Below are 26,817 nucleotides of genomic sequence, written 5' to 3'. Positions count from 1 at the left end.
CAGGACCAATCCCAACTAAATGAAGTGTTGAGAGTCTCTGGGTTAGGCTAAAAGGGGTTAAAAACAAGGGTGATGTCATGCTAGGAGTCTACTACAGGCCACCTACCCAGGTGGAAGAAGTGGATGAGGCTTTTTTTAGACAACTAACAATATCATCCAAAGCCCAAGATTTGGTGGTGATGGAGGGCTTCTACTATCTGGATATATGTTGGGAAAATAACACAGCGCGACACAGACTATCCAATAAGTTCTTGGACTGCATTGGAGACAACTTTTTATTTCAGAAGGTTGAAAAAGCTACCGGGGGGAAGCTGTTCTAGATTTGATCCTAACAAATAGGGAGGAACTGGTTGAGAATTTGAAACTGGAAGGCAGCTTGGGTGAAAGTGATCATGAAATCATAGAGTACACACTTCTAAAGAAGGATAGAAGGGAGAACAGCAAAATAGAGACAATGGATTTTGGGAAGGCAGATTTTGGTAAGCTCAGAGAGCTGATAGGTGAGGTCCCATGGGAATCAAGACTAAGGGAAAAAACAGCTGAGGAGAGTTGGAAGTTTTTCAAAGGGACATTAAGAACCCAAAAACAAGCTATTCTGCTGCGTCAGAAAGATAGAAAATATAGCAAAAGACTGCCTTGGCTTAACCACAAGATCTTGCATGATCTAAAACTAAAAAAAGGAGTCCTATAAAAAATGGAAAGTAGGACAAATTACAAAGGATGAATATAGGCAAACAACACAGGAATGCAGGGGCAAGATTAGAAGGGCAAAGGCACAAAATGAGCTCAAACTAGCTACGGGAATAAAGGGAAACAAGAAGACTCTTTATAAATACATTAGAAGGAAGACTTTTTATAAATACATTTATAAATGGTTTACACGAGGAAGACCAAGGACAGGGTAGGCCCACTGGTCAGTGAGGAGGGAGAAACAGTAACAGGAAACTTGGAAATGGCAGAGATGCTTAATGACTTCTTTGGTTCGGTCTTCACCGAGAAGTCTGAAGGAATGACTAACATAATGAATGCTAGTGGGAAAGGGGTAGGTTTAGAAGGTAAAATAAAAAAAGAACAAGTTAAAAATCACCTAGAAAAGTTAGATGCCTGCAAGTCACCAGGGCCTGATGAAATGCAACCTAGAATACTCAAGGAGCTGATAGCTAGAGGTTCAGATACCTCCTCTATCATCTTTGGAAAATCATGGGAGACAGGAGAGATTCCAAAAGACTGGAAAAGGGCAAATATATAAAAAGGGAAATAAGAACAACCTAGGAAACTACAGACCAGTTAATTTAACATCTGTGCTAGGGAAGATAATGGAGCAAGTAATTAAGGAAGTCATCTGTAAACACTTGGAAGGTGGCAAGGTGATAGGGAACAGCCAGCATGGATTTGTAAAGAATAAATCATGTCAAACCAATCTGATAGCTTTCTTTGGTAGGATAACGAGTCTTGTGGATAAGGGAGAAGCGGTGGATGTGGTATACCTAGACTTTAGTAAGGCGTTTGATACGGTCTTGCATGATGTTCTTATCAATAAACTAGGCAAATACAACTTAGATGGGGCTACTATAAGGTAGGTGCATAACTAGCTGGATAACTGTACTCAGAGAGTAGTTATTAATGGTTCACAATCCTGCTGGAAAGGTGTAACTAGTGGGGTTCCGCAGGGGTCTGTTTTGGGACCAGCTCTGTTCAGTATCTTCATCAACGATTTAGATATTGGCATAGAAAGTACGCTTACTAAGTTTGCAGATGATACCAAGATGGGAGGGGTTGCGACTACTCTGGAGGATAGAGTCATAATTCAAAATGATCTGGACAAATTGGAGAAATGGTCTGAGGTAAACAGGATGAAGTTTAATAAAGACAAATGTAAAGTGCTCCACTTAGGAAGGAACAATCAGTTTCACACATACAGAATGGGAAGCGACTGTCTAGGAAGGAGTATGGCAGAAAGGAATCTAGGGGTTATAGTGGACCACAAGCTGAATATGAGTCAGCAGTGTGATGCTGTAGCAAAAAAAGCAAACATGATTCTAGGATGCATTAACAGGTGTGTTGTGAGCAAGACACAAGAAGTAATTCTTCCGCTCTACTCTGCGCTGGTTAGGCCTCAGTTGGAGTATTGTGTCCAGTTCTGGGCACCACATTTCAAGAAAGATGTGGAGAAATTGGAGAAGGTCCAGAGAAGAGCAACAAGAATGATTAAAGATCTAGAGAACATAACCTATGAAGGAAGGTTGAAAGAATTGGGTTTGTTTAGTTTAGAAAAGAGAAGACTGAGGGGGGAACATGATAGCAGTTTTCAGGTATCTAAAAGGGTGTCATGAGGAGGAGGGAGAAAACTGGTTCATCTTGGCCTCTGAGAATAGAACAAGAAGCAATGGGCTTAAACTGCAGCAAGGGAAGTTTAGGTTGGACATTAGGAAAAAGTTCCTAACTGTCAGGGTGGTCAAACACTGGAATAAATTGCCCAGGGAGGTTGTGGAATCCCCATCTATGGAGATATTTAAGAGTAGGTTAGATAAATGTCTATCAGGGATGGTCTAGATAGTATTTGGTCCTACCATGAGAGCAGGGGAGTGGACTTGATGACCTCTCAAGGTCCCTTCCAGTCCTAGGATTCTATGATTCTATGATAAATCAACCCAGCCAGGGCTTTGTCAAGCCGAGACTTAAAAACCTCTAGGAATGGAGATTCTACCACCTCCATAAGTAACTCATTCTAGTGCTTCACCACCCTCTTAGTGAAGTAGTTTTTCCTAATATCCAACCTAGACCTCCCCCACTGTAACTTGAGACCATTGCTCCTTGTTCTGCCATCTGTCACCATTGAGAACAGCTCCTCTCCATCCTTTTTTGAACCTCCCCTCAGGAAGTTGAAGGTTGCTGTGAAATCCTCCACATTCTTCTCTTCTGCAGACTAAACAAACCCAAATCCCTCAGCCCAGGGGTTCTCAAACTTTGTGATACTGCGACCCCCTAAAATGCTAAATGAATTTGTGTGGCAACCCCTCCCCCCCTCTGCTTCAAAGTTGTTAAGCAAAAAAAAAAAGGGGGGGGGAGGGGGGAGGAAGCCAAAGATGTTAAGCAAAAGTTGCACCATTTTGTACAGTTTGAGACTGCACACTAACTGCCAATGCACCCACCCCTCTCCAATGCACTCACCCCTGCCTCAGAGCCAGGCCCCCCTAGTACACCCCCATCCCAGACTCCTGTCCCTCCCCCCCAAGGCAGGCATCATCAGCATCGGAAGCCCCGCTCCAATCAAATCCCTTCCCTCCCCCACAGAGCCAGGTACGGAGGAACAATCTTACTTTTAAAGTGTCTGCTTCTGCCGGCTGCCTCAGCTCACAGCTTGTAGGGGAGGCATCACGTGGCCAGCTGCCAGTCTCTGCTGGTCACGTGGCCCAGAGCAGCACGCACTCCGCACCCCCCTACTGTGGCCTCCGGCAACTGCCCCCTCTCGCCCCCCCTTCACTAGACTCTGCAGCGCTCCTCACTTCCCCGTCCCCGCCAGACGTAGCAGGAGAAAATTGACCGGACTGCCCGGAGATGCTGGGGAGACACAAATGCAAGAAAAAAACTGGATCCAGCTGTGACGCCCTCCCCCGCCCCTGTAAGTTGTTCACGATCCCTCTGGAGGTCGAGACCCACAGTTTGAGAAACGCTGCCTCAGCCTCTCCTCATAGGTCATGTGCTTCAGTCCCCTAATCATTTTGGTTGCCCTCCGCTGGACCCTCTCAAATGCATCCACATCCTTTCTATAGTGGGGAGCCCAGAGCTGGACACACTACTCCGTATATGGCCTCACCGAAGCCGAATAAAGGGGAATAATCACTTCTCTAGATCTGCTGGCAATGCTCCTCCTAATGCACCCTAATATGCCATTAGCCTTCGTGGCTACAAGGGCACACTGTTGACTCATATGCAGTTTCTCATCCACTGTAATTTCCAGATCCTTTTCTGCAGAACAGCTACTTAGCCAGTTGGTCCCCTGCCTGCAACAATGCTTGGGATTCTTCCGTCCCGAGTGCAGGACTTGTCCTTGTTGATCCTCATCAGATTTCTTTTGGCCCAATCCTCTAATCCAGTGGTCCCCAACCTTTTGGGGCCACCGGCCATGCATGCGCCGCCTGCCCAAGGCCCGGGGCACAAGAATGGCTTGGGCTGTCCGTGGTCACTCGGAGGGTGCACATAAATGCCCCAGCGGGCACCATGGCGCCCATGGGCACTGCGTTGGGGACCACTGCTCTAATCTGTCCAAGTCACTCTGGACCCTATCTCTGCACTCGAGTGTATCTACCTCTCCCCCTAGCTTAGTGTCATCTGCAAACTTGCTGAGGGTGCAATCCATCCTCTCATTCAGGTCATTAATAAAGATATTGAACAAAACTGGTCTAAGAACTGATCCTTGGGGCACTCCACTAGAAATCGACCGCCAACCTGACATCTAGCCATTGATTGCTACCCATTGGGCCTGACAGTCTAGCCAGCTTTCTATCCATCTTATCCAATCCATATTTTTTATCCAATCCATATTTCCTCAACTTACATGGTTATTGTTTCCCTTGTTGATGAGGTATGATTTCCCTTTACAAAAGCAATGCTAACTTTTTCCAACAACCCTTTTTCATCTGTGTATCAGATAATTCTGTTCTGTGCTATAGTTTCCACTAATTTGTTTCTCATTGACTCTAGGCTTACAGGGCTGTAATTTCTAGGATTGCCTCTGAAGCCTTTTACAAAAAAGAAAAAAAAATGGAGTTAGACTTACTACCATACAGTCATCTGGTACACAGGCTGATGTAGGCAATAGACCAGGGGTGTCCAAACTTTTTTCAAAGAGGGCCAGATTTGATGAAGTGAACATGCGTGAGGGCCGACCATTTTGCCTGACATTCTTTGAACCATTAAAATTAAATGCAAATTAACTATTTTATGCAAAGTTTATTGCAAATGGCATACTTTTCATTTCGTCACATGGATGACAAATCTAAACAGGTGTTAAATCATTCTGCCTTTCATATCTGAAGGCCAGATGAAAAAAAAATCCAGGAAGCTGAAATATATGTCAGGAACATTGTAAAGTACATTACATATTATTGGTAATAAAGGTTGTCTGTCAACTTTTAAGTTCAAAAAATATGAACAGGAACATAACACCAAGTATACATGTTGTGTCCAAATATATTTATAACTGATTTAGACCAACTGACATTAACTGAGATTTTACAATGTATTCATCTCAATACATATGGATTCGTTGGGGGCCATAAAAGATAGATATTGCCAAATTACCTGGGGGGCCATATTAAACCGGAACACGGGCCGCAATTGGCCCACGGGCCGGACTTTGGACATGCCTGCAATAGACTATATACCACAGTTAGGATTTCTGCAGTTTCATATTGGAGTTCCATTAGAACTCTTGGATGAATACCATCTCTGCTCCTAGTGACATCTTATTATTTATCACTTTGTTCCAAAACCTTCTGTACTGATAGAGAGTGTAATTCTGAGACTTCCTCAGATCTGAAACCTGAAATGTGTGGCTCAAGAGTGGAAGTCTCCCTCCAGTCCTTCACAATATAAACCAATGAAAAGAATTCCTTTAGCTCCTAAAACATCTAGTAGCCAGGAATCATTCAGCCTGGCTGGAAATATCAAAAGTTACGAAGTATTTAGCAATTACTGGAGAAGGTATATATGAAAGAACAGAATTCAAAAGCTACAATTACATTGTTGATGGGAGTTCTTGTGAAGCAAGCAGCTAGCAAGAGAGGTACTTCAGCCATCCTAAGAATGTAAGCAATTATCATTGATAAATCTTTTTAGCATGGAGAGATAATTCAGAAAGGACAGCAGTATAGTATGCCTGACTAACTGGAGTGAAAACATGAGCTGTGACTGTGATTGAATGGGATTATGCAATATCTGGCAACTCTCTGCTGGTGTTAATGTACATTAGGATCATGTCATCACATGGAAGACCACCCACTATAAAAGACTTCAGAGAACTTTGAAGAGAGCAGAAGAGGGAAGATCATGTTATTTTGTTGAAAATAGTTTGTTTCATGAGGACGAAAGCAGAAGATATTGAAGACGAACCATTGGCTGTGTTACTGGTGTGAAGCTGAAGATTTTGATTTCTTTGAAGCATTAGGCCAAGTTCCATTAGGATCTGGGCAGGAATAAACAGAATGGGACTGCACCTCACAAACAGGGTGGCTAATCTTTTCAGTTGGAGACAGTCTGGATCAAAGAGCATTCCCCAGTGTGAAGGGAGAGTGCTAGAAAGCCATGTACAGTAGAGACTCAATGTGTCAAGAACTTGAATCAAGGTGGCAACGCATGTGAAGAGAAGACATGTCTGGGTTCTGGGCAAAGAGCAAGAACTGGAAACTTTTATTGAAAATAAATATACTATAACTGCTATCACAGAAATCTCCCAGAATAATTTGTGTGTGCGGTGGGTGGCAATTCATATTAAGGATATCATTGCCTGTATTTTGAGTTCTTGATAACTCAGAACTGCAGCATCTTGGAATGCATTTGGATCAATATGTAAATGAAGCCTAAAATGGGGTATTGGTGGGGGTGTTCTACAGATTATTTGAATCAAATAAGAACAGAATTACTTTCTTCTTATGCATCTGTCAGTAGTGTTTTGCTAAAGGTTTCATGCAGCCAGTAGTACAACATCATTAATTTTTAGACATTCTATAGGTAGTTTTCTAATAGAAAATATATTCCATCCAACACAAGGTGGTTCTACTTCAGACCTCATTTTGTCACACCAAGGTGAATTAATTGCTGAAACAGATGCTGATGGTTGCCTACGGTTTAATGATCACAACCCAATGAAACTCAGTATGGGCAAATGAAGGACCGTCAGAACCAATAAAATATGGTTCAGTGATGGTATAAATTGGAAATAAATCAATATATAACAAAGGGGAAGTAGATAGTAATTGATATAAATTAAAAGCTTAGGAAGTATAGAAAGATGAAAAGTGGAATCCAGGGACATTAGGGAAAACATATGGCTTACACGGGCAATGAATTTTTAAAAGTATATGAAGAACTTAAAAAAAAAAATCTTGGTAATGGGTAAAGGTCCTTTAGAGATGATAAATTGTTACTAATGATTCAGAAAAGAAAGACCATTCAATTCAATGTTTTCTACTTGGAAAATATTAGGATAATACACTCTTTTCGCATGAGACAGATTAATTGTTTTCCAGTCCATTCGTAATCCACGAGCATATTAACTTCTATTAAGGCAAAATATTCTATAATCAGCAGGCCTGACTATATTACACTCAGCAGCTCTAAAAGAACTGGGTGAGGAGTTCTTTGGCCTGTTGATAGTTTTTAATAAATCATGATACCCAGAAAATTCCAAAAGACTGGAGAAAGGTTAATGTACCAGTATTCGAAAAGGCTTTAGTTAAGACATTTAGCAGGAGCCAGTTTTTAAGCCGTCTCCCCGTACATACCAACTTCTGTGGAGCCTCCTCCCTGTGCCCTGTTGCCTCTGATAAAGAGGCAGCAGGGGAAGCAGGCAGGAGCCAGTACAGTATATGCGGGGAGCCAGCTCCCACAGAGCCGTGTCCCTCCCTCCCCCTACAGTGGCAGTAGTGTGGAGGGAGGGGCAGGCGGGAGCCAGTGCTCACAGCAAACTGGCTTAAAAGCCAGCTCCCCGTGAGCACTGGCTCCCGTGGAGCCACATGCTCCCCCCACACCGCTGACTCTGACACAGAGGCAGCAGTGGAGGGAGGAGAGGCAGGTGGGATATTTTAATATATCCCTAATAAAGACACCTGGCAACTTGCCTTCATTTGCAAAGTTGACACCTTTAATCAAGGTTTAAACAAAGACCTGACCTGGATGGGCTGCTACAATCAATAACCCTAATGACATAAAAAGCTAAACATCGGGCACTTACAGCCCACTCTGTTAGCCTCATTTAGCACGGATACTCTAATTGACAAGATTTTTTTTCTTTCTCTTTCCCTCCCCATCTCCCCTCCTTTTCTGCTGTTTATTTGTGCCTCTGTACCCCTTGCTCCATTCATCTGAACAAGTAGGCTGTGCCACAAAAGCTCATGATACTATCTGCAATTTTTGTTAGTCTCTAAGGTGCTGCAGGACTATTCATTGTTTAAGTTTTTTCTGAAAAGCAGTGACTATAAAAAGGATATAGGGGTTTTAGCGGGAAGTAACACTTTCCCAATGATTCTGTGGCAAAATGGCTAATGCAAGCCTTATATGTATAAATGGGAGTAATATTATGCTTTTTATTTCTGAAAATTAAGTGGTTACACCAATTGTAGAATTCTGCATACAGTTTTGCTGTCCATGTTTTAAAAAGGGTATTGATATATGGGAGAGGGTGCAAAGAAGAGCCACAAAGCAACTTGAGAGTGGCAGAGAAATACCTTATAACTTGGGTGCCCAGCCTATGGCGTTCAGGCCATATGTGGCTCACCAAAGCATTTTCCCAAGGCCCACAGTCTGCTTCAACACAGTATACTAATAGCTGATTTGTTAGCATTTTTTCATTATATTTACATTAATTTTAGTTTACGTGAATGTGTAAATAGACAATACTGTATCTAGAAACCTAAAAATGTATGAAGCCAGCTGAACTTAAAATATAAATCAGTACAAGTGAGTTTAAATATTAAAATACATAGAATCTGTTTGGCCCACACAAGATTATGCTTAGGTTTATGTGGCCCTCATATGTAATAAGGATGGGCTCTACTACCTTACAGGAAGAGACTTTTGGTAGTTCGCTTTAGCTTATCCAAAAGGCTAGAAGGTGACTTAATTACCATGTTATCAGATCCTTCACAAGAAAAAATACTGGCTTACTAAAGGTTTTGTTAATCTATCCAGAAAAGACTTAGGCCACTAGAAAATCAAATAGATAATCTGTTGCCCAAGGGGAGAAATGAGGAAGAATCTTTTATTAACGTCTTTCCACTAGATAAAGAAATATACTGTTCTGCCTTATTTAGAAAGTCATTTTCCCTGGTTTAGACACATTCCATAAGAGCCATAGACGCTTTAGCAGCATATGTTAAGAAGGTTTCCATGATGGAGACTTGTAAAGCAGCAACTTGAAGTTCCAAACATCTTTACCAAGGTATGTTTGGTGCATGTCTTGTGAATTACACCACAACAAATAAATTCTGCTTTCCACTAGGATTGTGAGAGGGATCTCAATGTGGGAGATTCTTGCAAAGGTTTTCCTCCCTTAAGTCACAGGAGGAAATGTTCTGGCCCATGTGTGGTCAGACAACTGTTTTTCTGCTTCCAAAAAGTAATCCTGCTTTAAAGTTAAAATTCCTATTTTAAAATCACATTCACATAAAGTCTCCTGTTACAAATAAGGTCTAGTTGACTTTTCATTATTCATTTGACTCTTAGTGTTTCTCTCAGCTTAGTGTAAATGAGTCAAGGATTTGCTTTAATTTTACTTTGTAATGCAGTAATGTAAGCCAATCAAGAGTCATTCTTTGCTGGTAAGAAAGTCTCCTGTTCAAAGGATGGGCATGATATAACATGAATTTATTTAGCTTAAGAAAGGAAAGATATAGGGGTGATATGATTGCAGTGGTCAAGTAACTACACGGGGAATTAATATGTAACAATGGGCTCTTCAGTCTAGCAGTGAAAGGTATAATGTGGTACAGTTGATAGACATTTCAAAGTACAAAAATTCAGTCTGGAATGAAAGTGTAAATTTTTAAGTGAGACTAATTAAACATTAGAAAAATTTGCCAAGAGTTCTGGTGGGTTCTCCTTCACTGGCATTTCTTAAATTAAAGTTTGGTTATCTTCTCTCAAATCTATGCTCTAGGAATCATTTTGCGGAAGTTCTATGGTCTGGTATACAGGAGGTCACACTAGATGATCACAATGATCCCTTCTTTGACTGTTTTATAGATTCATAGATTTTAAAGCAATTTTATGAAAATTTTGTTTCTTTTCAGCTTTAATAAAATATATACGACCAGTATTTGTGTCTCGGTCAGACCAGGATTCTCGCAGGAAAACTGTTGAAGAGATAAAGAGACGAGCTCAATCTAATGGCAAATGGCCACAGGTATTTTATAAGCCTTTTTATGTGACAAGATATTTAGCATTTGTTGGCTTTGAGAACCAAATGTAATTTTTTCTCTCTCTAGAGGACACACTAGACCTACATGCTTTTTCTCCACAAATGCAAGATTTAAAATGTTTCTTTGTACAATACATTGCTAGCATGATCTTTAAGTTCTATTGTAAAAATGTTTAGTTCTTGGAGAAAATTTCCATTGGTCCAAAAATGTTAGAAGCATTTGAAGTCTCTAAATTTAATAACCCCTAAGGTTCTTCAAGGAATGTCCCTATCAGTGCTCCACCTTAGGTGTTTGAGCACTGCTGTTCCTCAGGTCAAAGAATTATGATAGCAATTTCCTTGGCAGGCTGCTCATGTGAGGCAGCTGGCACACACCATTTGGAGCAGTTACACCTCATGCGCTGCCAACTGACCCTTCAGTTCTTTCTCTGTCACCAAAGGCTTCGGTTGGAACTCAGCAGTCACTCTCTCAGCCTCTGCAAACAAACCATTAGATTTAGTAGTTATCTGTAACATTTCTATAATTATTCGTTATTTAATTAATTGTAGTTAATTGTTAGTTAGTTACACTTAGGAACAAATTTTTTTTTTTTTTGCTTCTGAGGTGGTCTGTTTCTCAGACATGCCTGGTTCCCCAGGCTTTAAACAGTGTCTGACCTGCAGACTATCAGTCCCTGTTTCTGACGGGCACTTGTCCGTTGCTTGGCTGAAGCGCACTCAACTAACAAGTGCTCCCACTAGAAGAAGCTCACCACAACGACCAGGAAGGCTAGCAAGCTTCAGCTTAAATTGAAGTGACTCTGCCTGGCCTCTGATCTAGAGCATATGACACTACCAAGAAAACAGTCTCCAGTGTCAGAGAAATCACCCCCCTCACAGTTGAGCTCCACAGACTCTGCTTCAGGCCTCACTCTTCATCCTGGGGTGATTCCCCTGCAAAGAAGTGCTCTCTTTCAAAGAAATCAGCTCTGGCACTGAAAGCTCCAGATTGTGAGACCCTGGGTATGTCCAGCAGCCGAAGGAGCAAAAGACTCTGCACAGGTCAGATCTAAAGCAGTTTCTCAAGGAAAGCCTAAGTCTTCCCTGTCAGCCCCAACAAAGCCATGCTCCACCATAGCACCAAACATCTCCATGCCACCGTCTGCTGCATCTATTCTGCATACCAATCAGTTGGCCCGGCTGGTGCAGGCCAGCTTACCAGTGCTTGCCCTGACACCCACGCTGGTGCTGACCTTCCAGGTACAGCAGTCCTCTACTACCAATGCAGATCTCATAGGGTATGTCTACACTACCCCCCTAGTTCGAACTAGGGGGGTAGTGTAGACATACCCTCTGTTACTTCAGTGCCTGGAACACCACTGTTTGGCACCGAATCAATAAGAAGGAAGAAGTTTCTCTGGGTTTCTGCATCCCTTGTCACTCATCGGCCAGGTCAACTCAACAACCACCTCAGTGGCAGCCTCTTCTGTGGCTGCCCCCACTGATACTTGTGCCATCCAGGAGGCTGTATTGGGATCCATGGGCCATGTACATACCTCAGCAATCTCAGCCTGCCTCACAGCCAGCTCCATCGTACAGGTCACCGGCTGTCTCAGCTCATACAATTAATCCATCGGTAGCTGAAAAGGAGGAAGACCCTGAGGTGACGGAAGAGGATCCACTTGTTGATTCACGAGCACTGGCACACCCATCCTCTTCCTCACGAGATGACGCTATAATGCCTTCCACCCATTTTAGGGGACAATATGAAATCATTTCAGGAACTTTACAAAAGGGTTGTTGACTCCTTAGAGATTTCTCTAGAAAATCTACCAAAGACCCAGCAGAGACCCACAGAAATTATTCATGCCTCCCCTGGTGCAAAACTGGTCCTCCCAATGAACCCAGTTTTTGTGGACGCTGCTATGACCATATGGCAGACTCCTGCCACCATTCTTCCCTTCTGTAAAAAGGTTTGATAAAGTACAATGTTGCACCACAGGGAGCAGATTTTTTTTATGTTCTAACCCCTCCCCCCGAATTCTTTAATTGAGAATGCAGTGAACCAAAGGGGCAAGCAGAATGCTGCACATACTACACCCTATGATAGAGACTGGAAATGCCTAGATCTATTTGATAGGAAAGTATACTCATCAACTACCCTTCAACTCAAAGTATGTGGCTTTGTTAGCCAAATATACTCGCAATGTCTTTGAAAAATATGTCATTTATTGAACAAATACCAGACAACAAACAAGAACCATATGTAGCAAATACCAATGTGGGTTCACTCATTTCCCACACAGTGCCCCAGGCCACACTGGACACAGCAGCATAGCAGTTTCTACTGGAGTGGTCATGCAGTGGACATCCTAGCTACACCTGTCAGGTTTCCTCAGGGAGGTCCAGTTAGTGGTAGAAGACTTGCCATTTGAGGGTTCCAAGCTCTTTGCCAAGTCACGGCCAAACTCTTGTCTACAGCTGCTAGGCCATATGGCAGCAGCCACATTTACATCCAACATGCTTGACTTCACATGAGACCAATACAGACACAATTCAGAGCAGTCTATAGACTACACAATAACCAGATCAACAACCAGCTGACCATACTAGCCAAAATAAGAGTCCCTATCCTGGTGGATAACCCCATCCAATGTCTGCAGCAGACTCCCTTTTTGCCCCAAACCACTATCCGTAGCGATTACTGCAAACACTTATCTCATTAGTTGGGGTGCTCGCCTGGACCATCATACCGTCCAAGAATGTTCATCTCCAGAGGAATCCAAACTTCATATAAATCTCGTGGAACTGAGAGTGGTGTGCAATTCATGCCAATACTTCCTATTCTTGATTCACAACAGGATGGTTCAGATCTTTACAGACAATCTCACAATGATGTATTACATAAATTATCAGGGTGGAGCCTGCTTTTACCCCTTACGTTCAGAAGTGGTTCAACTGTGGAAGTGGTGCATTCCCCACAACATACATCTGAGAGATGCTTACTTACTGGAAAAGACAATGTCATAGTGGACAATCTCTGCAGGAATTTCACTCAAAATCATGAGTGGGAACTCAACTCCAAAATGCTGACCCCTGTATTCAAACGGTGGGGGTAACCCACAATAGATCTATTCACAACCAGCGTCAATACCAAATGCCCACATTACTGCTCCCAAGCAGGCCTAAGTCCCCATTCTTAGGGATTGCCTTCACAATAGAGTGGGTTGTACCCCTCATGTATGCTTTTCCACCACACCTACTTCTGCACCTTGAACTTGTGACGTTTAAACAGGACAAGGCTGCAGTCATTCTGGTAGCACCCAATTGACCCAGACATACATGATTCCCTTACTTTCTCCAAATTACGTCAACTCCATTTCCTGCAATACATGAATATCTTCTGTTCTTCAAACACACCAGCCTCTCCCTTAGTTCCCTATAACAGCATTTCATATGCCTTTAGAAGACCATTCTGTCCTCACTCATCCCAGCGTCAAATGCTTTATTAAGAAAATTCAAAATATATACCTGCCTGTAAAAACCCCAACTTCAGCATAGTACTTCAACTTGGTACTATGGACACTTACAGGCAAGCCATTTGAATCCTTGGCTACCTGTTCATTATTACACCTATCCATGAAAGTAGCCTTTTTGGTGGCCATCACTTTGGCAAGAAGGGTTGGAGAGCTTGGAGCCCTCATGGCAGACCCTCCTTATACAATTTTTTATAAAGACAAAGTTGTTCTCTGTCCACATCCCAAGTTTCTCCCTAAAGTACCTACCTCCTTCCACTGTAATGAGCCAATATACCTCCTGTTTTCTTCCCATAGCCTCATGAAGACAACAGAGAAACAGCCCTGCATACCTTAGATGTTCTCAGAGCTATTGCATTTTATATACAGGCAGTCCCCGAGTTACGCGGATCCGACTTATGTCGGATCCGCAGTTACGAACGGGGATTTTCTCACCCCGGAGGACTGGAGCGGCGGGACGCCTGGTCCCTCCGCCCGCCTCCTCCAGGGCGAGAAAAGCTGCTCCCCGTCTCCCTGGTCTGCTGGGGGAGCCAGCAGACCAGGGAGACGCTGAACAAAGCCGCGGAGGACCCGGGGCCGGACCGCGGCGCTGATCTGGAAGTGCCGCGGTCCGGCCCGGGTCCTCCGCCGCTCTGCTCCGCGTCTCCCTGGTCTGCTGGGGGGGACGCAGCTAGTGCCCCCCCCCAGCAGACCAGTTTCAGCAGCGGCTGAATCAGGACGCCTGGGGCAGAGCAGCTGGGGTGCTGCTGGGTTGGTCCAGTTGCGCCGAGGAGCGGCCGCGCTACTGGACCAACCCAGCAGCACCCGAGCTGCTCTGTCCCAGGCATCCCCAAGTCAGCCGCTGCTGAAACTGACCAGTGGCTGACTACAGGAAGCCCGAGGCAGAGTTGCTCTGCCCCGGGCTTCCTGGAATCAGCTGCTGATCAGTTTCAGCAGCAGCTGACTTGGGGACGCCTGGGGTTCTTAAGTTGAATCTGTATGTAAGTCGGCACTGGTGTCCAGATTCAGCCGCAGTTGAAACTGATCAGTTTCAGCAGCGGCTGAATCTGGATGCCAGTTCCGACTTACATACAGATTCAACTTAAGAACAAACCTACAGTCCCTATCTTGTACGTAACCCGGGGACTGCCTGTAAATAGAACTAAGCCATTCCCTAAATCTTCAAGACTTTTTGTGTCTTCTATTAAAAGATCTCAAGGCCTGACAGTCTCCAAGCACAGATTATCTAATTGGATCGCCAAATGCATTCAATTCTCTTATGACCCCTTTAATCAAGACATTACAGTTGGTGTGCAGGCTCATTCCACAAGAGGAATGGCTGCTTCTATAGCCCTTAGAACTTTCCTCTAAGCCAGTGGTTCCCAAACTTTGGAACCCTTGCTCTAAGTCCGTGGTCCCCAACACGGTGCCCGTGGGCGCCATGGCGCCCGCAGGGGCATTTGCATGCGCCTGCCAGGTGCTCGGGGCTGGCCTGGCCCCGGGCACATGGCGCACGGTGAGCGCCGGCCCTGGGCGCACGGCGCTTGGCGGGGGGAGCGCCGCCCTGGGCGCGCGGCGCTTGGCGGGGGTAGCGCCGGCCCCGGGCGCGCGGCGCTTGAGGGTGGGGGCGCCGGCCCTGGGCACGCGGCCCTTGGAGGGGGCCCTGCCCCCGGGCATGCGGCTATGGGGGGCCCCGCCCCCGGGCGCGCAAGTGTCCCCGCCCCTTGGCGCCTGGCGGGCGAACGGCCACGCCCCCTGGCGCCCGACAACCTCAAAAGGTTGGGGACCACTGCTCTAAGTGATATTTATAGGGCAGCCACCTGGACTTCTATGCACATCTTTACTAAGCATTATGCTTTAGAGAGCTACTCAGCCTCTGGTGCATGATTTGGACATACCGTACTGTCTGCCGCACAGGTGGAAATTCTGAAGCTCCTTCCTGCAAGCACAAGTACTGTTTCATAGTCAACTAAGGTGGAGCACCCCTGGGTACACTCCTCGAAGAAGAAGAAGGAAAGTTACTCAGCTGTGCGGTAACTGAGATTCTTTGAGGTGGTTGTTCCTGTGCGTGCTCCACCATCCCTCCTCCTTCCCCTTTGCTTTCCCTTTGCTTCGGAGCATCTTATTTTTTCTGTGGCAGAGAAAGAACTGAAGTGTAACTGCTCCAAACAGTGCATGGGGGCTGCCTTGCATGCATAGCCTACGGAAGGCACTGCTGCTATAATTCTCCAACCTGAGGTGCAGCTGTGGAGCACCCACAGGGACAACCATCTTGAAGAACTTCAGTTACCGCACAGCTGAATAAATGTCTCTTCTTGCTCTTGAATTATAATTGTTATGATGTGATACACTTTTTGGATGAAGAGAGGTAATATAAAAGAAGAAATGATTATGGCTATGGTATTTCAGCCTTAAACTTTCTAGAATCATGTGCATTTTTATTTTAAAATGTGAAGCACATTTAAAAACTGTCCTGTTTTCTGAAGATGCCAAGTCTTTGGCTTTAGTATTAGCGCTAGATATGCACCTGTGTGATACCTTATCTCTATAAGTGCATATAATAAGTCATATTTGATAAGCATATCTGCCTACATGATTGGGCAAACAAGTACATTTTAAATAGGCTTACATTTGTATTAAATTAGTTCCTTACTGTGTAGGGTCCCTCAGTGAGAGAGGTCTTAGTTAGTGTATGTTCTCTTTCCTAAAGCATTGGGACCCACCACAAGGAAGAAGAGCCTGTAGCTTTACAGCATACCATCACAAAGTACCTGTGCATTTAAAAAAGTGCTTTCTAATTGATATAAATATTATCCTTGCCCTTTATTTTCCCAACCACTATCTTCACATTCAGAAAACCAGAACTAGTTTGGTTCAGACTAAAAAAGCAAACCACCGAACTGCGAAACCCTATTTTGGGAGAGGCAAGGTAACTGAGAGATGAAAATTTGTGAACTTTTGAAAAACCTATAGAATGAAATATTAAGCAACCTAAATTACAGCTGTTCTTAAACACACACTCTAATCCTATAGCCAACATGAATAAGAAACAAAATACTTCCATGCCATAAGATAGTCAGTGATTTAATAGAAGTGTTTTACAATTGGGTCCTTAATATTTGATCCTATGCCTTTGCTGAGCAACTCAAGGTAAAATAAAATGTAATGCAATCTTGCTTACTGCTGCAATTAAAATATAAATAAATGGTATAGTTTAAGTAGTGTTTCTTAATCGCTTCAATGCCATGCTCTTGTTCAGGAAAATGAAATGAATTGCACCCCATGTAACCTCACTTTGTGTTGATCATAGTCTCCCTAGTTTAACTTATGCATCTTCCATGCCCTGTTGGCAAGTCCTTTGCCTCTCCTTCTCTCTTTCCTTCCTCCCCTGTGACATACCCAGGGTACAATCGAGACTCTATAACTCATGCCTTCTAACATGGGGTGCTCTTTAAACTGCTTTGTTGCTGTAGACTCTGGGGATGTCAGTGACTAGTCGAGTAGTCGACTACCCAATAGGCCTAGACTTATCACTACTCAACTACTTGTTTTCCTCTCCCCCTCCCTCCCCCTGCCTTTCTGGAAGCAGGACCTAGTGCTGGGGGGAGCTGGGTTTGTTTCCCCCCAGCACCATCTCCATAGGAGGAGGCAGAGGCACAGAAGTCGGGGACCTGGTGCGAGCCAGGACTGCTTCAGTCCTGGATCGCATTGGGCCCTCCACTGTAGCTCTGCCTTTTAAATATTGTGAGAGCCAGGCAGCTCTCACTACATTTGAAAGGCAGAGCCCCAGTGGGGGACCCAGTCCCAGTGCTAACTGGGACTGCTCAGTCGTAGCTTGCCCCACCCTCCAAGAGCTAAGCCTGCTCTGGCTCTGCAGTTTAAATGTAGTAGGAGCTGGGCCACGACCAGCTCCTACTAAATTTAAACTGCAAATTTGCAGCAGGGGTAGGGAGCACTTATCGACTAATCAAGTCGACTACTGGATTAGCTAATTAAATGCTACTTAACATCTGTAGCAACCTCTAGTCAGGAGTGCCCATAAGGCGCCTCCAACGTGTCACTCCCACCTCTGTTTGCGTGTGTGTTGCAGCCAGCCCGTCCTCACCTTGATTACATTGGAAGTTGACTCTCAATCTCCAGTTATAGATTTTTCTTGTGCTGTCTACTTCTTTCCTGGACAATGCAAACTTTTATAAAAAATTCCACATTTTATTAATAAAAATGCACATATTTTGTTACTTCAGAAGGAGTTTCACAGACCCTTCAATATAAACACATCAGATTAAACAATAAACCAAGTTTACCAAGTAAAAAGAGATTTTGTGTACACAAGTGATGAAGCATTAAAGTTGCAAATGGTTGTTAGAAAAATAAAGACAAAACTTAACTAGTACTTAATTTAATAAACTATGTTGAATTCAGAACAAAAAATTTCTCACCAGATGCTCTCAGCAGTCTCTCTGATCAAACTTCTTGGTTCAGGACTGCTTCTCTGGTTCATTGGCTGCTTCCTTTGTTCCTTTTCGTATAGTGAATTGATGGACAGAGAAAGAGGAGCAGTGGCTTGAAGTATTCGTCCCTCACTTCTGTAGTATGGGTGCCTTTTTTTGGTACACATTTCCAGCTGAGATTCAGGAGACAGAGTTTCCATAGGAAAGGACGTTTCCTGCTGCTTTTCCTCACCTGTTGAAGCCTCCTCTTTGTTTCCTTTCCTATTTGAGTACTCTATTTAATGCTTAAATACAAATTAAGCAGAACACATACTGCTTTGTTTGAGACCTTTATCCCAAACTGAGGTTGGGAGTGTTAACACCATGTGGTCACTCCTCCCAAATAGAAACCACTTTGAGAAACCTCAGTCGTGCTTCCTTTCTTAAATGCTCTGAATACTGTAGTTATCAATGTTGATATTTAAAGTATGGTTGCAAAGTTAGCACTTGTTGAAACGAATGTGACAGTTACATCTTATAGCCATTGATTGTCATGCTCTCTTTCGAAGTCAGGCAGGCCCTCCTGCATCAGTTACATGTGGTTCATGTATTTTTTTTTAAATGAACCTGAGAATCTGGAAAATAGTGACCATCTAGTCTCCCTATTTTCCCACCAGCTAATCCTTCGTGCTACCCTGTATAAACACTGATTTAAAGAATAAAAACCTGCGGAATAGGATATTTTAATCTCCGTTTCCATGCATATGAAAGTCTTTGTCTTCAAAAGGCCATTCTGTCATTGAAACATTTTCCCTAACTTGCTTACTTTTTCCTAAATTACTGTATCTCAGATGTGAAGAGTTCTAATACCGGTTTTCAAAAGTATAATAAAGAACAGTAAATTTTGTTTTTGTTCCAAGATAATGATATTCCCAGAAGGAACTTGCACAAACCGATCTTGTCTAATTACCTTCAAGCCAGGTAGGCATGAAGCATATTTTTATTTAAAGAATGTTCTCATATTTCATATATTGGTTGCTATTGCCAGTAGTTTGCAGTTTTTGAATTTGAATTAAAACTGGTACTGAAGTGTGGTTGAAGTGGAATCTTTTGATCCTATAGATGGATTCTAGCTTTATTATTACAGAAATCTTACCTTGACTTAAATTAACACTTTTGACTATTTTCTGGAATCTGTATAAGAAGCTAAAAGACAAGTGTTTCTCCTGCTGAATTTTTGTACACCTTTTAGTGCTGGGGCAATCTTAGCACCTCTGTGAAATGTGTAGACTAAAGATTTATTGTACGTTTGTGACTATTCGAGGCTGCTGCAGTACTTGCTGCTGGGTAACCTGTTGTTGACTCTGCTTTTCCCGTTGGATGTCACACATGTTCTTCTGAGGAGATGCCCTCTGACCAGCCCTATGCTGGAGCATTTGGCAATATATTGTCAACTAGGAGGACTCTCTCCCAACCTTACCCTTCCATTCAAAATTTCTGTATTGCCAAAAGCCATATTTCAAATGCTTGCTTATGTCCCTCTCAATTAGGTGTGTGCACAGTTGTCAGAAGCTTTTTTCCCTAGCAGTACCCATTGGGTCAGCTGTGCAACCTTCTAGTGGTACCTCTTCAGGTCAGCACGGTTCTATATACTAGGAATGTTAAAAAGTATTTATTTAGGTAAACGTGTAAAAATCAGTGGTTACACATTTACACACGGGCACAGGTGAGAACCAAGCACCAGTTCCTGGGGAGCCGCCTGCCCATCCTATTCTGCTGCCTCTGGTACAGCATGGGAGGGAGAGCTGCGTGTAACTGTGAAGGTTAACCGATGAGCTCAGGCCCCATGAAGGCACTTCAGCAGCTCTGTAGCCAACCTGATGGGTACTGATCGGGGAAAATCCCTCCAACAAATGTGAATAGCAGCTTACTATGTTTTGTTGCCAAAAACTGCTTTTTGATTATGAAACAGTGATAGCGTTCACACTGCAGTACGACTTTTGTCAGGAAAAATGTCCAGTTTTGGTGACAAAAAGCTTCCTCTGTGCACAAGACTTTGTTCCTCTCAGAGAGAGCCAGCATAGACACTGCTGTTACTTTTGGAAGCCAGTTCTGTCTACAAAACTATCCCACAATACCTGCCCTGATATCTCTGCAGAGTGTTTTGATCTCTGCTGCCCTGTAGGCAAACACCCTTCCCTTTTCAAAGCTCTGGGAAGTATAGGACAGCTGAGTATGGTAAACAGCAAATCATTAGAATGCTCCTGTTCTCCCCTGCACTAGAGGCACAGTGGTAGGCAAACTGCTGCTTCAAGGGGAAGGGGACAAGCTGCTGTGCCACTTAGACATTCCTCAGCAGGGAGAGATCAGAGAATTGCTCATGATGCTACTCCCGGCAGCTGAGTAGTCTGTGGGAGAATTCAGAGGGAATCCCAAGATGCGCTGTGATCATCTGTATCTTCCCACAGTGATGCACTGTGGGATACGTACCCACAGTGCATTGCTCCCATTGCCGATGATGATGCCCCCAGAGTGGACAGGCTGTATCGACAGAGAGGGCAAGTGCAAATAGCCTCCGGCGATTTTTGTTTTGTCGATTTTTGAATGTTGATGTTCATTTTGTTGACAAAACTGTCTACTGTAGACATACCCTAACTCTCCATTCCCTTCGCCCCCTTCCTCTGAAATCTTATTGCCTCTGACTTTCCCACTTGCTTCTTGGTGCTATAAGACCTTCTCAGAGTCATTGCTTTGCAGAATACATTCCCCATTCTGTTTGACCTACGTCCCTTTGTTCCTAGTTGGATGGCCATTTTAATACCGTCAGTTGGTTTATATGAGCTGATCTTGCCATGAGTCAAATGTAAGGGATTGGGCTGTAATAGAAAATGTATGTTTTCATAATTAATTATGTTTTATGTAGGCTTTGGGGGATTTTGAATATTTATATTTCCAGTCTTTGAAATGCTTGTGTCTTCTAAATAAATATAGGCACATATTTAAAAATTTCTTTGTGGCATATTGAGAGAGATTTTACTACTTCCAGAACTTGTATTTTTTTTCACCAGCATGCTATGAATTTCTGCTACTGTACATATCAGAGTAGTGATGTAACCAATGGTCACAATTTTTTTGGAAATAAGTAATTTATTTAAAAATATCAAAATATATGCCAAAGAGTAATGATGTGTATTGTGTGCTTTCCAGGAGCATTTATTCCTGGAGTTCCTGTCCAGCCAGTAGTTTTACGTTATCCTAACAAATTGGTAAGTTCCGCTTACTCTGCAGATTGAGGGTACAGGATATATTAATTTTTGGACCTATTCTTAGAACAGTTAGAAAAATGAAGGTTGTAGGCAGGGAATGTTCAGACCATTGGACAGTTGGGGCATGAATGTATAGATGGGTAAATTAAAATGACAAAGAAATAATATTTAATCCACAGGATCATTTTCAGTTAATTCATTATATTTTTCTGGGGTGACGGGTAAACCTCTTCATCATAAAAATAAAAAAAGGAAGGGAATGTAAGCCTTGCAGGAGTCCTACGTAGCATAACTAGCCATGTGAACCAGAGTAGGGCTGGCCTTGGTAGAATAATAACATACTGCGTATTACCTAACCCAAAAAAGACACAGATCTCTTAAGTATCTGTATCCGAAAGCATTCCTAAGAGATGATACACGAATATGCTGACCCCTTGTAAAGATAAGGAGGGGCTGACAGGATGATGAATGTGGATCTTTTGTTCAAACTCATGTGTGAGGATCAGGTTAGTAACTAACAACACCTGCAGTGCAGTACATAACTTTTTTCTATCAGTATATAAAAGAGGTGATAGCAGGAGAATATTTGAGCTAGTCTAGGGAACAGGATCCTTGCATCCTGACTGAATTAGTACCATTGTTGCAGGCCTTCCTGTGTTAATATACCTGTAGCTCCTGTGAGGCGCTAGTACTGTGCTTTGTTGCCGGTAAACTTGGCTTAAGTGCCTTTGACACAAAATGGAACCTGTGATTTTTTTTTTTTTTTTAAATAAAATCAAGGGTTGTTGAATCAGCAAATTGCACTCTGCTAGTGCAGCTAATGCTGGAGCTCCAAGAACTGCAGCACTAGTAGCATTGATATCTTTAATAGCCTTTGCAACATTCCACATCATTAACAATCTGATTTCTATATGTATTACTTTCATGCACCTTCATATTCTGCTGCATGATAATTTCCTTTGTTTTTCTGACTTTCATCCTTAAAGCCTACAATAGCACTTTTACTTAGTTCATTACCTTGCAAGATTTCTATGGTTTGTTCTCCAGTCAGATAACAAACTCTCCATATATATATGTATATGTGCTTTCTCATCTCTGTATCCTATCACCAGCCTGTCTCTTATCAAGAAAACCTCAAAGGGGCCAAAATTGCAAGACTGGGTCTTGAGCATCAAGCCTGTGACACATTCTTCAACGCTTTCTTGTTCCTTTTGCACTCTTGTGTGGAAGAGCAATCTTTCAAGAGCTTCGCTTTCTAGGTACACAAGCATTAGCTTGTGCTAGGCCCCTATCATAATCAGTGTTGTTCATGAGAGCTAAAAGCTATTATAAGTATTTAGGGTATCTATTCCAGACAACGGTAACCTCACTTTCCTGGAATTAGTCATTGTCTATGTTTATATACCCAGGTAGTGAGAGACTATTATAAGCTTCACTCAGGTCTTTTGTCTGCAGTCCGAACCCCACATTCCAAAATAGAGACTGATCATTGGTCTTTGCAGCTGCTTCCCATATCTTTACTCAGCAGGGATAGCTAATGCACACGTGGGATGGAAGGGACATGATTTACAACTACTTGAGATGATTTTTGGGTTGAGAGTTTCTCCTAGGAATGGTAACAGATGCAACAAACTGCTAGAATTTCCCAGGTAAGAGATGCTATTTTAGTGGCTTAAATTAGTCAGCAGAATGCTGTGTTGAATCTATCACTTAATGATATCGCTGCCCAGAAAATGAGTTACCATTAAATTGCCCACTTCTGAGACCTGGCTATCAGATTTGCCGGTCAGATAGTGGCAATCTAGATAAGAGGCTTAATTTCTCTGATATTTATAGGGCTATAGTTAATGCTCTAGGCCAGTGTTTCTCAAACTGTGCTCCGCGGAGCCCCATGGCTCCGAGACATCTCCAGTGGCTCCGCGAGGTTGACAAACTGGAAACATTGATAGGTACAACACATACAATCAGTGGCCCGCTGGGGCTCCGCATACATTTTTACGCATGTAAAGGGCTCCGGAGCCCCAAAAGTTTGAGAACCGCTGCTCTAGGCCATAAGTGCACTCTGTGATTTGAGAGATTTAGGCACACACTCAGAAGCCTAAAGAAGGGTGCCTGAAAATGAAAGACCAAAAAACCCAGACTTAATAGGTCTGCAGTGCTAGGGTATTTTAGTAGCACCAATATCACTAATAGCAGCCCTTCTAACAATGGAAAATTACAACTGGCTATTAGAAGTCACCACATCACCCTAGGGGTAAAGGTAAGTCTAAAGTTACATTCCAGAATTGGTGATGGTGGAAAGGCCCCTTTTCTTTTAATGTAACATTTTTTGTTTTTATTGAAATCACAAAATTTTAAAATCAAGGCATAATTTATAATTCATTCATCCGTTATAGTCAAATTTCTTTTTCTAAGCTGCTAACCTTTTCTTTAATGGGCTTTTTGGTACGTTCTACTTTCTTTTATTCTGTTTGTGTTTTAGGCAGTAATGAAATATTTAAGATATTGACATTGGCTGTGTCTAGACTGGCTAGTTTTTCTGGAAAATAAGCCGCTTTTCCGGAAAAACTTTCCAGCTGTCTACACTGGCCGCTTGAATTTCCTCAAAAGCACTGACTTCCTACTGTAAGAAATCAGTGCTTCTTGCGGAAATGCTATTCTGCTCCCGTTCAGGCAAAAGTCCCTTTTGCACAAAGCTTTTGCGCAAAAGGGCCAGTGTAGACAGCTCAGATTGTTTTGCGCAAAAAAGCCCCGATCGCGAAAATGGCGATCGGGGCTTTTTTGCAGAAAAGCTCATCTAGATTCTTTTGCGGAAAAGCGTCCATGCCAATCTAGACACTCTGTTCCGAAAATGCTTTTAACGGAAAACTTTTCCGTTAAAAGCATTTCCGGAAAATCATGCCAATCTAGACGCAGCCATTGTGTATAACTTTCAAGATCCTGGGACTCTTAATCTTATTGACTTTAAATTGAGCTTGGGTACCTAGTATCAAATTTAGAAAATACAGTTGAGAGAATAGTGCAGGGGTCTCAAGCTCCCAGCCCACAGTTCTGGGAGTCGTGGCTGGACTGTGCAATTACGCTGGCCGGGGATGGTCCTTGGTCCAGCAGTTTGAGACGCCTGCTGTAATGCTTACATTGCTGTTTGTTTGCTATTTATCTGACATTTCCTTCTTGAAAACTTAACTCATCTTTCTTCTAAATCCTTTTTACTCCGCGTCCATTGGTGTCTTATATTCCATCTACCTAGTTGTTCTAGCCCATAACCCAGAAGTCATCATAAACTTCTCCCCTCCCTTATCCCACAAATTTGGGTCTTTGCCAAATCTTGCAATTTCTTCTTCCAGAATTTCTAAGGTTCTGTATTTTTTTCTGTTTGTCCACACAATGAAAACTTTTTTGTATAGGCCCCATAGTCTTCCCTTTTGGTTTCTGTCACTTGCTCCTTTTTTTGCCTCCCTAGCACGTATGTTGTACCCACTTTCCCATCCCTGCCCATTCAGAATGTGGGCACGAAGAAAACCTTCCTCGCTTGATCTAAACATTGCATCTCCCTATTTCTCCTTTCTTCACTGGATCAAGTTTGTTTCTTGGGCTCCCCTTGTAGACCCTTTATAACCATCTCTTCCTTCTTTCTACCCCTGCCTCTTATGTCATGTGCCACTCCAACCTGGATAGCATTGAAGCCTAGCTTCTCCACTTCTTCCACAATAATTTCTCTGCTTTTTTCCAGGCTTTCCCCTACACATGGAATTCCTTTTCTGAACTAATGTGCAAAGGCACTACCCTCTCCTGTTTCAAATACCACTTAAGTCCCACTTCTACTGTAATGCCAACAAAAAGGTAGCCAGCTTATATTGGCAAGATAGAGGTGCAATTGAGAATAGCTTTTATTTCTATGTAACAAAAATGGAAGTCACCAAACTTAAAAAAAATAAATAAATAAAAATTGGTGCTTGTCTGTATGCTATATCCTTCTCTTCTGTCTTTCACTAGTTTTGTCTTTTTGGATTATGTGTTCTTCATGGCAAACCACCTACCATATATTGAATTCTGCTGCTATATAAATGAGTGCCTTTCTTGGTAATTCTCTTGTCACAAAGTCAATGCAGAGCTCCAACATGATTAAATTATGAAAAAATTTATAAGGCAGAGTGTGGAGTAATTGTAACTGAAACAAAAACCAGGACTATGTAGCACTTTAAAGACTAACAAGATGATTTATTAGGTGATGAGCTTTCATGAGCCAGACCCACTTCCTCAGATCAAATAGTGGAAGAAAATTGTTACAACCATATATACCAAAGGATACAATTAAAAAAATGAACACGTATGAAAAGGACAAATCAAATTTCAGAACAGAAGGAGGATGGGGGGAGGTAAATGTCTGTGAGCTAATGATATTAAAGGTGATAATTGGGGAAGCTATCTTTGTAAGGCTTTTGTTTTGCATATTGTATCTTCAGTTTTATATGGCTGGCTGACTTCAGAGAAAAATAAACTATTCAGGTCAATATGGAGATTCAGAAGAGAGACAATGTGACAGTATTTCTGTTCCTTTATGGTTTGGAGTTTTTTAAGCAACAGATAAGTATGCTTGTAGGAGAAAGAAAGAAAGAGCCTGAAGCATGGGCCAGATGCTTAAACCAAAGTAAGCAAAAGTTATACTATGAGTAATAGACAGGCCATGTCTAAAGCAGATGATTGCCTGCAAGTCAGTGTCTCTTGGCATTAAAACTGCTAGCACTGGTAAAAGCACATGAAATATGTAAATACATTTAACCAGGACAGTACAAGAACTCCCGGCTGAGTACATAATAAAATAGTTTGAAACAACAAGAGTGAAAGCATAACAATGGGTAGTGAATGCTTTGGAGGAAAATACAAAAGGGGGTACCAAATGTGTCATTAATGCGTGAGATACTTAAGGTGTGTATTATAGATTGTTGATCTCTGTCTATAAATGGGGTACCTCGACTTAACTCTTTGTCCAGCCTACGGGGCAATAGTAACATCCATACTATTGAGCCGTGTCCATTGTCACAGATACAAACGAGTAGGGGCTCAGAGGCCATCTGGCTATTAACATTCATATGTGCCTTCATATCTTATCTGAGTCTATGGTCTTTGGAGGCTCTCGTGAAGTGTATTATGCTAGCTACCTGCATACAGGTGGCATGATGTACTGAGGGAGCATATGAAAACACATGCAGCTGAAATTTATCATCACTGATGGAGTCAGGATGCCACACCAGTGAATCCTGAACTTACATTATCACTGTCCTGAACTACTACAATGCTGACAAAGTGTTCGCTTTTATGTGAAAAATCTGCTAATAAAGGAAACGAATCTGCACCATATCTATTCCTAAATATTTTTTCCATGTTCTGTCTGTTGAGTGATCTCTGGGTCTTTAAGTGTTCTATACATTTGATTATTTTGTGTGTAAAATCCAGGCTTATTTTCATTGAAGATCCCGTCTTAGAGA

The 26,817-nt window shown here is 42.7% G+C and overlaps 1 protein-coding gene across 1 annotated transcript in view; it reads left to right on the top strand.

Annotated features, from left to right (window-relative positions):
* Positions 1–26,817, top strand: part of LPCAT1 (lysophosphatidylcholine acyltransferase 1) — a 116,100-nt gene that overhangs the window by 32,899 nt on the left and 56,384 nt on the right. The window contains 3 exon segments of the mRNA XM_075921518.1: positions 10,011–10,123; positions 18,983–19,043; positions 21,270–21,328. Of these exon segments, the coding sequence (XP_075777633.1) occupies positions 10,011–10,123; positions 18,983–19,043; positions 21,270–21,328 (233 nt within the window).

Source organism: Pelodiscus sinensis, chromosome 2, assembly GCF_049634645.1.
Source record: "Pelodiscus sinensis isolate JC-2024 chromosome 2, ASM4963464v1, whole genome shotgun sequence".
Taxonomy (NCBI): Eukaryota; Metazoa; Chordata; order Testudines; family Trionychidae; genus Pelodiscus; species Pelodiscus sinensis.
Note: the sequence above shows the minus strand (reverse complement) of the source record. Positions and strands in the feature narration are given on the sequence as shown.